The sequence below is a fragment of the Podarcis muralis genome, chromosome 2, assembly GCF_964188315.1.
Source record: "Podarcis muralis chromosome 2, rPodMur119.hap1.1, whole genome shotgun sequence".
Taxonomy (NCBI): domain Eukaryota; kingdom Metazoa; phylum Chordata; class Lepidosauria; order Squamata; family Lacertidae; genus Podarcis; species Podarcis muralis.
The window spans coordinates 5817313-5833631 of record NC_135656.1 but is presented as its reverse complement, the minus strand read 5'-3'; the positions used below and the strand labels follow the sequence as shown (position 1 = coordinate 5833631).

The 16319-nt window shown below is 43.8% G+C and overlaps 1 protein-coding gene across 4 annotated transcripts; it reads right to left on the bottom strand.

The window, feature by feature from the left end:
• Nucleotides 1-3390: 3390 nt before the first annotated feature.
• Nucleotides 3391-15477, bottom strand: CCNT1 (cyclin T1). 4 transcript variants are annotated; one of them, XM_028721392.2, is made up of 9 exons: nt 15262-15474; nt 13970-14051; nt 12246-12374; nt 11434-11494; nt 10096-10158; nt 9698-9743; nt 7639-7802; nt 7298-7368; nt 3391-6805 (listed from the first exon to the last, which is right to left on the bottom strand). In XM_028721392.2, exons 1-9 carry the CDS (start codon nt 15435-15437, stop codon nt 5441-5443), a joined length of 2157 nt encoding a protein of 718 aa, XP_028577225.2. In that variant the 5' UTR covers nt 15438-15474; the 3' UTR covers nt 3391-5440. The 4 variants fall into 4 exon arrangements, 3 of the variants coding, with proteins under 3 accessions (XP_028577225.2, XP_077779923.1, XP_077779924.1); XR_003705567.2 differs by lacking the exon at nt 7639-7802 and having other exon boundaries at nt 6715-6805; nt 15262-15477; XM_077923797.1 differs by lacking the exons at nt 11434-11494; nt 13970-14051; nt 15262-15474 and having other exon boundaries at nt 12246-12377.
• Between the last annotated feature and the right edge of the window lie 842 nt (nt 15478-16319).

The following is a 16319-nucleotide window of genomic DNA, read 5'->3' as shown; positions in this document are numbered from 1 at the left end:
GCAAAGTTCCATTATCATCATGGGCATAGCCGTAAAATGAAAAAGTATAGGACATGGTTTAAATGTGCTTTCCCCCTATACCACCTATAACCCCCTTCACTGGCAGAACAGCTCCACTGGCATATTGGGAGACTTCTGCCAGAGCACATATCATATCAGTGCTATCAGGCCAGAGATGGCAACAAGAAAATGGGCTTCTTCCGTACTGCTCCCTTATCTAAGGAATGCTTTCCCAAAAGAGACTTACTTGGCAATGACATTGACATCTATTGGTGCACTAGACAAACTAATCTCTTTTCTCCCAGGAATTTTATTTGTAATTGTCTCTTTTCCTTTAGGGGTGTGGTGAAAGTGTTGTTTTTAATGGTTTAAGTAACTAACAGTATTGAGTTTTTATTATTTTTCATGTTATTTTGTGCATTTTACTATTATTTGTTTAAATCACTTAGAGATGTTTGCCTAAAGCAGGGGGGGGGGGCAACTCCCAAGAGACTGCGTTCTGCTCACGGAGTTAAAGACTGACAGTGATCAGATCAAAGTTGTTGAGCATTTTTTAGGAAGGTAAGCCCGTTTTTTAGGAGTACAGGTCAAACTTGTTGAGCTTTTTTTAGGGGGTGCAGGGCAAAAACTTGTTGAGCTTCTTCGGGGGGAGCCAGTGATCTATCACAGACGCCCAGTGATCTACCAGGAGACTGCGATCTACCTGTTGGGCGCACCTGGCCTAAAGCAACAAATATGCATAATAATAGTTCAGTCTCTGGCAGTATAGGCAGGCTTCCACCACTATAGGATTGCATCCTAGCAGAATTGTTATTGAATTGGCAGTCCATACTATCATGGCATTTCATGCAACTTTCAGTATACAGTGGTACCTCGGGTTAAGTACTTAATTTGTTCTGGAGGTCCGTTCTTAACCTGAAGAACCACTTTAGCTAATGGGGTCTCCCGCTGCTGCCGGAGCACGATTTCTGTTCTCATCCTGAAGCAAAGCTCTTAACCTGAGGTAATATTTCTGGGTTAGAGGAGTCTGTAACCTGAGGTACCACTGTACCTATATTATTTACATTTAAGCATGTTCTAAAGCAAACTTCCTTACATATTTTAGAGCAACGCGCGCACACAAAACCAGCATGAGGAACTAGCACTACATGTTGCAATTCTACAGGGGTCAGAAGGAGAAAACTAAGCACAATTAAGGTTCTTGGAAATCTAAGCTTTCATTAATAAAAGATAGGTTCTAGCCCTTATGGCTGCAGAAGTATGTTGTGCTTGAAAATGCATGGGCCATACCTGCTGAAAACATATACCGTAATGGTTGCGGGGTGGAGCGTCAGTGCCCTGCAGAGTTCATTGCCCAGCCCAGCCGAACCAGAATTTTGCAGTGAGAAATAACAGAAGCTTGCTAAAAAAATTCCTTTGTGTAGAATTTAGATTGCCTAGGAATGGAGTTTTAATTTATTTTCTTTTAGGTTTAATTCAGGAGTAGGAATTTTGCCCCCCCCCCCCCATATGCTGTTGAACTATGAGTCCCATCATCCCTAACCACTGACCATGATGGCTAGAGCGGATTGGATTTGGAATCTCGCAACATCTGGAGAGCCACAAGTTCATCTTCGCTGATCTAAATACGGTGGTACCTCAGGTTACATACGCTTCAGGTTACAGACTCCGCTAACCCAGAAATAGTGCTTCAGGTCAAGAACTTTGCTTCAGGATGAGAACAGAAATTGTGCTCCAGCGGCACGGCAGCAGCAGGAGGCCCCATTAGCTAAAGTGGTGCTTCAGGTTAAGAACAGTTTCAGATTAAGTACGGACCTCCGGAACGAATTAAGTACTTAATCTGAGGTACCACTGTATATGGAAGTCCTGGCAATAACTCAGTTGGAAACAAGTACCAACTACAGTGGTGCCCCACAAGCCGAATGCCTCGCAAGACGAAAGGGTTTTCCGTTGCGGAGGCGCTTCGCAAGACGAATTTCCCTATGGGCTTGCTTCGCAAGACGAAAACGTCTTGCGAGTCTCGCCATTTCCCCCCCCTGCTTCCCCCCCCCCTTTTTCAAAGCTGCTAAGCCGTTAATAGCCTTTTAACAGCTTAGCCACTAAGCCCAAGCCGCTAATAGCGCTAAATCGCTAATCCGCTTAGCCGCTAATGGGGTTGCTTCGCAAGACGAAAAAACCGCTAGACGAAAAGAATCGCGGAACGGATTCTTTTCGTCTTGCAAGGCACCACTGTATTTACTTTAAGTTACTTCCTCCTAATATATAACCGAGGTGACCAAGAAAAAACTACTTAGTACTTTTGTTTCGATTTGCATAGCTTATTTCTGAAATGCTCATTACATATTTGTGAATCAATAAAGGAGTGAATGCATTGAGTATAAGGGATGTATAATATACAAGTGATGGGCTATTGAACATTTAGTTTCAAACTCCCCAAGTGCTAAGGAAATACTAGTGCATACCTGTGCCACCAAGCTGCCCGAGGCATGAATATTCTGTTAGAACACCCAGTTCAAAGATGTAGTGAGCATTAATCAGGTAGGCATCACTCCAGTGCAACTGTCACTCATTTAAATGAGGCTCACACAGGAACCTTCAGCAAGCCCCACAAACATAATACAGATTGTGTTAATCAATAGCAGTTGATAATTGATCACCTGAAAAAAATCTAGTCATACCTTGGTTCTCAAACGTAATCCATTCTGGAAGTTCATTCAACATCTGAAAACATTTGAAAACCAAGGCGCAGCTTCTGATTGGCTGCAGGAGCTTCCTGCACTCAATCGGAAGCCGCATCGGACGTTCGGCTTCCAAAAAACGTTTGAAAACCGGAACACTTACTTCCAGGTTTGCAGTGTTTGGGAGCCAAAACGTACAAGTACCAAAGCATTCGAGAACCAAGGTACGGCTGTATTTCTTTTGAGATATTAAAAAACTATTGCAAATGGCAGACTCTGGCTTTTCCCCATGCCCAGCAACATCTTTTTTATCTTCCACACTATTTTATCTAATATGCAGCTTGAAGATGAGTTCCAGTGATCTTGCAAGGTGGCTTACTACTTTGTGAAAAGTGGTATTGTGCTACTGCTTTGGGGGGGGGAATCATTTGCCCAACATGGCCACTTCCCTCTGTCTGCCCCACTCCCCAGACTGCTGTAAGCAGAAAACTGGTGCAGTGAAAAGCAGTTTAAAGATAGGTAAAATCCCAGTGTAAAAAATTAGAGCCACAAGGCAGAGGAGGAAGGATAACAATGAGTCCTGGATCCAGAACTATTATATGATACAAGGTTCTTTCCCCAATGCTTCTGTACAGACTTTCTCTGCTGTATACAAATATTGGGATGTGTCCAAGGCAGTTTGCGAGTGTTGAAATATAGAAGAACAGACAAATTGTGGAGACAGTACATTTATTGAAACTTAGAATAGTAATAATATGAGCTGGGAATTAGAAAGTTTCTGAAAGATTATGTGAAACCAGAGCCAAAGTTTGTGACCATCAACAGCTGAGACACATTGCTTTAAAAATTAAGAGGTGGTGGGAAAATAGTTATTGTTCCAAATTAAGAGAAAACACTTCAATAAAAACCAAACAGATACCCACAGATGAGTGTCTTTTGTTGTTTTTAAACATGATACACTCTATCTAACCAGCAGCAATTAAACTTTTCTCACATGAGACTGCAGACCTAGGCCATTGCTAGCCTTGTTTGTTCACAACTTTTAGTTGCTATTAACACACTGGAATAGATTTCTATTGATATGTATTAGTCAAAGCATTCCATTCCAGCTAAGAAAACCACAATGCTTTACACCACACAATCCTCCAGATTTTAATTTGGAAGTTTCTTCAGAGCAGTGGGAATGCCCTGAAATACTTTGCTGAACTAGGAAATATATACTCAAAGGACAGCAAAGCTGGGATTTATGAGTACCAACCAAGTGTTCAGTCCAATTGTTATGATGCCACAAACCAAGGCTGAATCCTGTCAAATGAACAAGCACTCAGATGTCATCTACAGAAACACTAAATATATGGCCACTTTAAAAAAGAATAACCCCATTTAACTTTAACACAGTACTGGAGAATCAGGTCAGAATGTTATGCCTTTTGCTATACAACCTTAGGCTGGAATATGTCTCTGAATCAACTTACACAGGGTCAATTCCCACATTTTCCTGTAGATCTCAAAGTCAGGACACAGTAAACCTGGCCATAGGTTTCTATTGTCAGCAGACATCATTAAATGAGACAAGCAAATTCCCATTTATTCATCTAGGTTTTACCAGCTCTTTTCACTCCTCTGTTCTCCAATCCAAATATGCCTGATTCCACTCACTGCTGTCTTTACAAATACTTTGAAAAGCCTTTTCTGCTTCTAGCAAATATGAAAATCTCGTATCCCATAATGCAGTTTAAGTACAATTTAAAGCATCCCAGAATCACGATTACTGTTCTAACATTCACATTGACTTTCTGCCTCCCTTCCCACTCCTCTTCCCAAACTAACCCCCACTTCCAGATAAGTTGCTGCAAAGACCCTCTTTTTTGAAGGCACCCTCAGAGTTCCTGCAGGAAGACACAGTCCTGACCACCTTTATAACGCAGTCCCATCAAATTTATTTTCAATGCCTTATGCTAGGTGGGACACACAGTAGCAGGGCACCCAAATGGAAGCAATGTGGTCAAGGCAGGAAGTGAAAGGTTAAGGAAGACACGTTCCCACATCCTTCCCGCTCAGCAGGAAGGGCTGGATAAAGCCAGAAACTAAAACACACACTTTGCTGTTTCCAAAGTTTCTTGGAAGTACGGGTCTGCCATCTGTCTCCACGCTCACTGGTAAGCAACCAAAAGCAATAGTAGGGAGAAATTGGGGGGGGGGGGACTCCACCCCCTACCCAACCATTACGCTTCTAGTTAATGTTCATGCCTTCCTCAAGAGAGTTTTCATGCCTTTTCATCCTATCAAACCTTCACTGCCTTCCATTCAGAGGGAAGCAACACTTAAGGAGCGAGCAGAGCCCATGAGCCCTGCCTGCATTTCAGTTTCTGCTGTAATCCCCTTCCTTTGTCCACCTTAGAAAAATAAAATCAACACTAAGAACATATATAACTTATTTTTAAATTATTTTAAATGTCTTTTAGGAGAAAGACTGCAACAATTTTAAATAGCCCTATGCCATCTCCTGTTGGTTCACGACCTTCAAATCAGTCTGACAGGAAACATATTCCCATTTCTTTCCAGAAGGACTGGAGGGGAGGGGGAAGCACATGGAGAAAGATGGGTGCATCTTTTCACAGCTTCAAGGGCTCCACATTCTCATACCAATAATAAAAATGTTTTAAAAAGGGGTTCGGGCATTCACACAAGGCAGTGGAGATCACTACGAGCAACATGCCCTCAGCAGACGGCAGCCCAACCTCAGTAGTTAAAAACGGGAATCACTTGGGGAGAGGCGGCAGGGGAGGGGGAGGTTCTGAAGGTAGAGGGGGCGGCCGTGGTTTATCCACACTCGCAGCAGCCCTGGGGTTCAAGTACTCGCCATATGAATGTACAAAGTCAAAGGTGGGAGGCTGGGTGGGTTGCATGCCCTGTGCGCTGAGCAAGGAGTGCAGCATGTTCACTGTATCCTGGTAATCAATGGCCTGGTTCATGTTATGCCCGTTGGCCCCGGCAGTGCTCTTGTCCAGTTTCCCAGGAGCCCCTCTGGTTTTGCTGCCCTGGACAAAAGGGAGACCAGCTGCATCCAAGCTGTGCCCAGGGTGCTGGGGAAAGGGAAACGGCATGGGGGGCCCTTTTGAATTCTTGCTGATTTTCGGCTGATGTTCATGTGCCGCAGCTGAGGCCTCCTCAGAAAGTGGTCTCTTGCGGAAGGAACAAATTGGGACAAAACCTTTATGGGATGCAATGCCACTTTGGTTACCATGCTTGGAGTCCACTGGCCGCTTGGTGCTGGCAACAGGTTGCGCATGTGAATGTTTGTGAGAATGGTGGTTGTGGTGGTGGTTAGAAGAATGGACCTTATGTTTTTCCTTGTGCTCTCCTCGGCTCTTGCCGCTGCTTTCATCAGAAGAGCCCGGCCGTTCTGACAGAGTCGGCACCTTGATGCGCATTTTTATTTCCTCCGGTTTGGAGGAAGAGACAGCAGGCTTGTCCCCTGGTGCAGTCAGCCGAACTTTGAGGGCAGATGAGGTCTTGTCAGGCTTTTCAGTGGGGAGCCGTTCAGAACCATCAGAGCTGCCACCCAATGGGATTTTCAGAATGATGGGAGATGGGTTATTCTCTTGCTGCTGCACATCCCGTTCCCGCTGCTGTTGCACAAGCAGGTTCTGAGCAGCATAGGCATATTGAGAACGTACATTTGCCTCCATGTTTTCCAGCTCACGTTTCTGTGCAGCTAGTTCTTCAGCATGTTTGGCACGATACTCCTTTAATGATACTTTTGCCAATGGTGCACTTTTAATGCTCTGCTTAGAGAAGGGGCCACTACTGTTATCGAGATGGGGATGATCTGTGCTGGAAGACATTTCACTGGCCCTGTGGCTGACCTCCAATTTATGTGACGGGTGTTGAGCCATCCAGCTGTCTGCTGACATCACATCTGTGCCAAGGTCCCCTGGAGAGTCGCCTGCCGCACCTGAAAGCGAAGCAAGGCCTCCAGCTGTCGAGGAAGTAGACATGCTCATCAGACCTGCAATGGTTGTGTCAGAGGCGCTTCTGGAGATCATGCTGAGAATGGTCTGTTCTGAGAGGCAATCATCATCACCTTGATCATCAGTCTTTGATTTCCTAGCTGCCTGGCAGGCCTAGGGGAAAAAACAAAAGCAGTACCAACTTTAGAATGCCAGATCTCTCTCTTGGACAGACGAAGGAAGGAAGGAAGGAAGGAAGGAAGGAAGGAAGGAAGGAAGGAAGGAAGGAAGGAAGGAGTTGCCCTGTTTTGTTGCAGCTGTCCTGTTATGCCATTTCCATAAACAATTTTTTCATTCACAAATTGTCTTGCAAGAAAATAGAATACATCGCATTTCAACAGTATACAACATTTGATCCTGCCACTTTAGAAAATTCTATTATGGGAGAAGGCTGCTGTAAGGGGGTCTGTACACCCCAGCTTCCTGTCTGATGAAACCTTTGGATAATTCAAAAAAATATAGAAGGGTTTAAGCATACACCTCTTGAATATTCATCTCCTCACAGCCAGAAGATGTTTATTATACATATATTTCTGCATTACTTATCAAACTGAAGAGCACACACAACTTTGCCAAGTCATGCTCAGAGTGTACAGAGGACCTTACCCGCCAATTCCTGATTCGTTTCAGCCGGTTAGGTGTTTTCTCAAGGATCTGCAGGAATTCATGAGTAAGTTCTGCAAGATAAACACAAGAACACCAAGTAGTAAGAGGCGTGGAATTTACAAGCCAGAACCCAAAGGGTGCTTTAACTTCTGCCCTTGCCAGCAACAGATGGAGCAGTCCTGGGACTAATAATACTGGCTCAAGTTATCAAATTAATCCCACTTAATTTTTTTATTGCCATGCTGGAAACCTTGGTGAGAATGTCCCTTAGAAGTAAGATATCAAGGTAATAAAATACCTCATTGTGCATGGGAATGTATTTGACCTTGCTCCAAACTTACCATCCAAGAGTTCCAGAGTTACAGTGCCATCAACGTACTCCCACCAGTGCTTCCCGTCCATGGAGACTGGGATCTCCCAGTTGGACCACTTACAGGCCAAGTGGATGCAGACGCAGGCCACAACGGGAGGGGTGTACTGCAGGCTGAAGGTGGTTAGGTGAAGGCTGACATCACCAGCAGGGAGAGAGAAACAGAAAGCTGTAAGCTCCCAAGCCTGAACGGCAGCAGCACACACAACCGCCCGCTGGACAGACACTGCAAGAAGTGAGCATCCCTCAGCTTTAAAAGCCTTAATTATCCTGCATGGTCAAGCAGGCCCTGTTTAAAACAACACTGTTTCAGCCTTCTTCCACGAGGTTTTCCAGGAGCTCCCGTCAGCCTGGAGCTCCAGGACCCCCATACGGCCAACAGGGCAGGCAAAGGGAAAATGCTGCATTTGAAATTACTATTTTGGGGTTCCACAGGGCTGGATTATCCAATAGCACTAGAGATCAATCTCTAGAGATTTGGGCTACCTGCCTCTTTTTCAAAGGGATTTTATTCACCAGGCCAAAAAGTGCCAGAAACCTCCAGATACGACCATCTGATCAGTGATGGCAGTAGATTTTTGCATCAGATCCAAAAGCCAACAGTCAAGCAGTTGTGCCTTAGACAAACTGTAGTTCCCTTTAAGCTTTGGCCAATTCCACAGAGCATCAAACCATCTTGCATGACAACAACCTATTAGGAATGGGCCCCAGAAGCCTGATAACGAAGAGATGCTGGCAAGATACTAGTTTACTCATGGTACATTTCTATCCTAACAAGCTCTTCTGGAGACACACTACAGGGCAAGGCAATGATTTGTAAATGGTGTCTGCTGGGACAAAAGTGGTCCTTGGGAGATGTGCCAGCTGCTCTTTCCCTCCCCTACACCAGTTGCCAGGGATGAAAAAAAGGTGAAGAGGAAGAAGCAACTGCTATGATGATGGGACTTGCAAGGAGCGTTTTGAAAAGGATGAGGCCTCAAGCCCATTCCATCCCCCTCCTTCTAAATAAATTAATCTCCAGCAGAATTAGTACTCTTTGGATATTACACATCAGCTGACTATATACTCTGCAACAAGGTAACCCAAATAAACAAATCTACATGTATGTTATTTCGTATTTTTAAAATCCTACAAGAAATTAGAAAGAGAACTCAAACCCCATTAATTGATCACAGGAAGGCCTATGAAATTTCACAAGGCACAACATATGTCACCAAGTTTCTATATGCCCTACTTTAAAAAAATAGTAAAATCCTCAGGATGCTGACTGCTGTATTAGACACAAAATTCCCTACTTCAATCCTCCATGAGGTACAAAGCTGAAACATTTAAACAGCTGCATATACCAGGCCACATCTGAATTCAGAGAAAACTATGGTAGTTTGTATGAGTGTCTGAAACACTGTCAAGAAGAGTACTAAACTGAGCAATGGTTATCAGAACAAAATCTAAACATGAAATATAAAATCTATAGAACGGCAGCCTTTGCACACAATATAGTTCCAAAAAGTGATTTCAACTGTGTTCCAGGGTTCAAATACTGAAGAGGCATCTCTCTTCTGGAGAATTCTAGATTGAAAAAGCTAGTTCAAGCCAACAATTTAGCTTCTTCCAAAAGAAAATCTATTTCTTTTCATCTCAGATGAATGCTGCTAAGTTTTCACTGACTTCTAGATAGAAAGATCCAGTCTGATCCACACTTACTAGCAAAGCAATTTTAGCCTGAAATTATAAATAGCCAGCCACCTATGGCAAACAAGAATTGTTTCAGGGTAACCAGGCAGGAAATGCTAATAAAAGCTGTTTATTTTTCAGTTTAGGCCACAAACATAGGCTAGTACATGGCTAGTAGCATTGTCAACTTATTTTCTAGATTTCTTCAGAAATCTAGAGTAAGACATGTAGTGCCCTGATATTCAAACGCACAATAAAGCATTTCTTCTGTAAGTTTAGAAGGATGTTCTTCTACAATTGTCAAGAACTACATTCCCAAATAAAAAAACTAATAAAAGTAAGCCTTCAACATGTACCTGTTGGTAGCCATGAAGTAGGATGTCTGTGCCAGATCCTTGCTGGCTGAAAGAAAAAAGGAAAACCACGTGTTAGTGCTGCAAAGCACCTCTTTAATATACAAGAATATGTTTCTATTGGGAAATAGCATATTGAATTTACTTTGATTATATATATATACTCATCAGCTGTAAATGCCCACTTTAATACTGCCATACTCTGAAAGTTTGTATCCAACTCATTACCACCATATTAAGCCAGGGTAAGGGGTGAATATTTAGTATAGCAACACCCTCTGTTTATTTTACTTGTTCCTTTGACCAAGAAACAATTTGTCGGCTAAGAAACGCAACCACTTCTGTGTGAAAGTGTCATAAGTGCTGTGCCAGTATCACAGCAGTGTTGAATCACTGCTTACCTCGCACTAGCTGTGTGCATTTCACCACATGAGTGTGAGGATGATCTATGGTGATCTCAAACCCTGGAAGAAAAACAGGTGACAGTTAGGTCATGGATATAACATACTTGTGCTTCTACATACCACAAATGCCTCTGGATCCTAGGAGGCAAGTAGATTGCTCATTCTTCCCCATTAAAGCTCATGCTGTTTTCAGTTGCAAGCAAGAAGAAAGCACAATATCTTCCTAGGTTCAAATGAATCTGTTATCCAGCACAAGAAAATGACAGAAACGTCTAGCTTCTAAGGCAACCATATTCTCTGCTGCAAATATACTAAAATACAACTGAACATTCTAAATCAGAAAACTAACCTGTATTAAAACAACAGGAAAAGAAAATTCTACAATCTACTGGAAGAGGGCTTTTCCTGTCACTCCAAACACCAATAAGCAATGTTTTCCTTTTAAGCAACAGATGCTCACCGAGTATAAACCTAGTTTTTAAATGGTTTCTTTTAAGGGGAAATGTTTGGCCCAGCTATGGACTGGTCTGAGAAGTCCCAATGGGCTCAGGAAAAACAATAAAAAAATTTATTTGAAGCCTTGCCTTCTGCCAGACAGTAACTACTACCAGCAACAATTAAGTTAAGCAAGTTCTTCCTCTGCGATGTTCTTTGATGAAAGTGTTACTGGAATAATTTTGTTGTGTCCCTTGCAGCCAAGGATAACTTCTTTGTACATTGGGGACTAAAATTTATATACCACTTGATTGTAAGAAAACCTCTGAGGTGTTTTCAAAAAAGTGTTTGAAATATCTGCATATAACAAGCAAGATTGGGCATCATATCATTCATCTAATTACAGTGAGATAGTATCTGTAAGCCAAGAGGTTACCAAAGGCATAGAAAAAATATTGTTTCAGCTATCAAAAAAACCTGTTTGAATTAGTTACAAAGTAGCAAAAGCTCAACAATTCATGTCAGTTTGGGTATCCAGTTCCCACCCTGCATGACCAAGCTAATCATACAATTGGAACAATAGGCTGTCATGTTGCTAAGCCTTCAATCCAGAGTACACTGCATGGAACCTGAACAATATAAATCCTGTTGAAAAAGAACCCAAACCAATTTTTGCATTCATACTGGTTTACAAGAAATGTCAATAAATTCACCCTAAACAAAACATATCAAACAAGTCATAAATTGTGAGGTTTGTCGCCTGGACTGATGCTCTCCCACACGGGCCAGCTGTGCCTCTGCCCTCCAGCTGTGAAGAAGACTGGGATTAGACTCTCCACTCTGCGGAACTTTCCTGGGTCTGAGATTCATGAAGCAGCCCGTCCGCTTGGAAAAACTTACCCAGGGTCTGCAGTATTATGCTCTCTAGAATGACCAGGTCTTGGGCTTGTTGCAGGTAAGCCTGGGGTTGAGAGGACAGGCAGGTTACTTGTGATGAGGCACTCTGTATCAAGCCTGCATATTTCTAACACTCTCTTGGGGAGGCAAAAAAATATCAAGGGGGAATCTTTATCATAGTCAATGCTGGAGAGAATTGGCACAAGCATCCCATTCCCAGGAAAAAAAATGTTAAGTGCCCAATAGACACAATGCTTGCTCAAGAGGCTGCTCTTGATTCCATAATGGCTTCAACTGCCATGAAGTTATCAGTGTGCGTTAAAAATTGGCCCTTTCCTTCAATTTGGCTTCAGAATAAAGCTTCCCCCTTGTTGGCAAGGTTAGATGTGCTGGTCCTGTCAGGAAGGGCTGTGGTGAGATGTAAAACAATATGCTTAACAATCCTCCTGTTTGAATGGCAGTGACAGGAATGAATTTAAAACAATGTTTTCTGTGTCACCATAAGAGGGTGATCCTGGCAGGCAATATCCACCCATTAATACAAACAGTGCTACACATCTGGCTTTAATTCACAACACTCTAGCAGGAACACACAGGACAGACAAGCTATTTGGCTTACAAAACCCCAGAGCTTTCTGTACTATGCACCAGCAATATTCAAGAACTAATTACTATTGTTCAGATAATATTCCAACAAAGCTGTATAGCACTCTAGATCCAATGAAGCACAGGGGACTTGCACTGCCAGGATTCGTCCTTTCCCCTCCCTCACTTGTTGAGCACTGTATATGTTTCACAGGTATTCTGTTACTTACCTCACTCCTGGTATCTGGAAGCGCCTCTTGAGGATGCAGACAGGTATGAGCGACCTTGATGACATGCTCCAGTTTTCGCGGTTGCTCCTCCACCTTGGCTGCCAGGAAAAGGGCAGCTGGTGCTACAGACTTTACAGAGAAAATAAATTTAAATGCAACATCCTCTTTCGAATGGCAGCAAACCTCCTTGGTCTCAAAAAGTCCAGAGAAAGTATCTTAACAACAACTTAGAATTGGTAGTTCTACTATTTGACTAAATGTCCACAAGCTGAATTGTATATACAAACAATAAAAGATTCATTTGGCAAAGCATCATAACCTGCAGAACATACTGGATTGTATAAAACCCATGTTTTATATGAAAGCTATTAAACAGTAGACAACCAGTGCTAATTTGGGATATAACTACCTGGGTTTTCAGACTGCACAAATTATGCACAGTAGAAGCTACAGTGGTGCCCCGCAAGACGACGCATCGCAAGACGGAAAACCTGCTAGACGAAAGGGTTTTCCGTTTTGGAGGCGCTTCGCAAAACGAATTTCCCTATGGGGTTGCTTTGCAAGACGAAAAAATCTTGCGAGTCCCCGCAGGGTTTTTTCCGCTTTCCCCCCTTTTCCTAAGGCGCTAAGCCGCTTATTAGCTGTTCCGCTGATAAGCCGCTTAACAGCTGATCGCTGAAAGCCGCTAGACCGCTGTAGCGCTAATCCACTAAGCTGTCAATGGGCTTGCTTCGCAAGACGAAAAAACCGCTAGATGAAGAGAATCGCGGAACGGATTCTTTTCATCTTGCGAGGCACCACTGTATAATTTAATGCAGAGGATGGATTCTGGGAATTATAGGCTTATTTTTTTCCTTAAAAACATTATGACTCCAGGTTTTATCATCACAACTGAGTTACAAAAATGAACAACTTCTACAAGGAACTGTGGGTGCAAGTTTTCAAGTTTTCCTGGGGCATTCTACTGCTGATCCTTAAGTGAAGACCACTGCTAAGTTGATGATTAATTTAGGAGCTACCTTGATCACCATAGAGTCCAAAACTTGATACAGATCTATTGAAACAGAAACCTAGGTTAAAACCATCCAGTTTTATATGGAATGTGTGCCCTGTTAGCTACAGCATCCAAGTTTTAAAATGTGTTGCCTCAGGAAGTTTACCTTCCTCTCTTCTTCTTTGTCTTTATGGACATCAGCAAAATGGTATTTGCATTTGACCTAGGTGATGCCTCTAAGTTCATTCATGGATTTGCTATTGCTGTTGCCACTACATTTCACTCTTCTATTATCTTATTTGTTTAACTATTAGCGTGAACTAGTGAACACAAAATGAATCTGTTCATGTTCTGTTCTTCTTTATGTATAATTGCTAGCGACCTTAAATGTATTTTTAGATCAGAAAAATGAGATCAAATGTTTAATAGAGATTATCCTCGCTCTCATACACTCTTCATAATAAATTATTTGGAATCAATTTCTGGAAAATGTGACATAGAATAAAACCTTTAAAGATTTCCACCACAATACTCAGCACACACCCTTTCTCTTAATCTGCTTGGGATAAGGGAGAATATGAAACATAGCTATGTACAATTCTAACTAAGAAAAAGTACTAATACAAGTGATACAAATGTATTTTCAATCTTTGCTGGAAGGCACCCAGAGTGGCTGGAGAAACCCTGTCAGATGGATAGGGAATAAATAAATAAATAAATAAATGCTTACATTTCGATGAAATTGAGTAAAAGATTGAACCATGTAGAACCGATGCATGTAGACAATAGCCGTATTGATAGTCAGTTGGGAACTAGTATCTTGTGGTTAAGGAAAAAGCAGACAAAGGCTTTCCAAGCATATTTTAAAAGGGTTATCTGCACATTGTAGGTTTTAAGGGACTGCATTGCCCCATGTATCCAATCTTCACAACACAGAGATGTGAATCAGTGTTTTTGAGGTAACGTACATCACACATTAACAAATCCCAGATGTCTACAAAATGATTAGAACACTTATCCTTCAGATGCAGGCTTACACAGGAAGTTCAACACCAATAAATGCTAAAACAATATTGGGCTGCAATGCTCTGCATTCTTACCAAGAGTAAGCACCAATGGGACTTCCAAAGAAACATGCATGGAATCACACTAAGTGCCACATGACCTTTAAGTAAACTCACTATACTAAGGCTACAGTCATAATACCACTTATCTAGGGATAAGCCCCACTACACCCAAAAGGACTCATTTCCTAGTAGACCTGGCTAGGATTGTACTGACAGTAAATAGACCCTCTCTCTCAACACACAACTAAACACACATACACAAATGTTAATTTTCCAGGCTGAAACACATCTTTGAAATCAGTAACAAGCTTTAAAGCATTGCTAAGGGCTCACCAACATTTACTCTTCCATAATCAAGAAACCTAATACAGGAAACAATGACGGAATTTTGGCTGCATTTTGAAAAAATATATCCCAATTAAGTATAACTAGCATTAACCTGCGCAAAAGAGAAATGTCCGTACAGGAACCAAGACTGGCCTCTTTTCCCACCAGCAAATAACCCTCTTAAAATTCAGCTCAAATCTTAGATTCGCAATCCCAAGCCAAGCTGGCCTGCTAACAAATGAGTGCGCCTTCCAAGTTGTTGCTCAATAACTGCTTCCTCTCTCGGGCCTTGCAGTTTGATCAAGGCTTCAGGGCCTGGTCTCCTCTCCCCGACCCCACCTACTTCCACCCCAGCCTTCTCCGCGTCGCGGAGTCGACCCTCCGCGGCCAACCGTAAACGCGTCCGAACTCCCACCCGCTCCCGGGCCAACGCGCGGTCTTTGTAGGACGCGGCCTAATAACGTGCCGCGTTCTAAGCCGGCCGCCAACCACCGCGAGGCCCCGGGCTTGGTCTCTCGCCCCAGAGGCTTCAGCCCCGGCGAGGCCTAGTTCGCCCAAGCGCGCTTCCCGCACCCCGCTCAGCCCAGCCCCAGCTCGAGCTGCCGCGGCCTAGTCCCCCAATGGATACACAGTCAGGCGCTGGCCCATATCCTGAAGCAGGTTGGCTGCCTGCTGCCGGTACGACAGCTCCTTGTCCGGGTCGAGCCCCGCGCGCCGGGAAGGGCTGCGCGCCAGCTGCTCTCGGCTGAAATACCAGCGCCCTCCGCCGCCTCCTGCTGCAGCCGCCGCGCCACACACCGCCATGATGGCCGCCGTCGCCGTCGACAACCACGCATGCGTGTGGAGACGCACGCACCGCGCACCGGCCTACGCTTGCGTGACCTCGCCCAAGAGCGCCTGGGCGTGCGTGCGTGCGTGCGTGCGTACTTCCGTTTCCTCTCCCGCTGGGAGAAAGAAAGGAAGAGGATATGCGTGCCGAACTTCCGGTATTGGCTTGCGTAGGGGTGGGGGCGGGGCGTTACGTTGACAGTTACGTTTCAGATGCGTCGGTCGATGCCTCCCATCTCTATGGCGATCGTCGTACGGACTCGAAGAAGCGCCATAGAGGCAAAAATGGTAGAGTGACACGCAAAGAAGAGGGACTCACATGAGCCTGGTTTTTTTCCGTTTTAGTCTAGGCCAGTGTGGTTTTAACCTTCTGCACGTCTTAAATTACGCTTGCAAATTGTTAAGCGATCGTTTCACGCTTCCGCTTCGAGGTCCCCCGTGCCAGGGGGCAAATGGACCCTCCCTCCCTGGCTGGTAGTGAGTGGGAAGGAGGAGAAATGTGGGAGACCTGGGCTAGGAGCAGGCAGAAGGCAGAGAGTGAGAACCATGCTGGATTTCTGCTTGAATCCAAGCCTGTGGCTATGGGAGAAGATCCTCTTGGGGTGTTAATGCTGTGAGCCCCTCCAACGTAGGCTCAGGTTGTAAATAAGACCTACAGTGGTACCTCGGGTTACATACGCTTCAGGTTGCATACGCTTCAGGTTACAGACTCCACTAACCCAGAAATAGTGCTTCAGGTTAAGAACTTTGCTTCAGGAAAAGAACAGAAATCGGGCTCCGGTGGTGCAGCGGCAGCAGGAGGCCCCATTAGCTAAAGTGGTGCTTCAGGTTAAGAGTTTCAGGTTAAGAACAGACCTC

Excerpts from the sequence above, each read along its gene's own strand:
- CCNT1 (XM_028721392.2), bottom strand. The coding sequence starts at position 15,437 with ATGGCGGTGTGTGGCGCGGCGGCTGCAGCAGGAGGCGGCGGAGGGCGC. Across the intron at positions 14,052-15,261 it reads ATGGGCCAGCGCCTGACTGT|TTCCCAACTGACTATCAATA; the intron begins GTATCCATTGGG and ends ACAAGATACTAG. Across the intron at positions 7,369-7,638 it reads AACTCTGGAACTCTTGGATG|AACTTACTCATGAATTCCTG; the intron begins GTAAGTTTGGAG and ends TTTATCTTGCAG.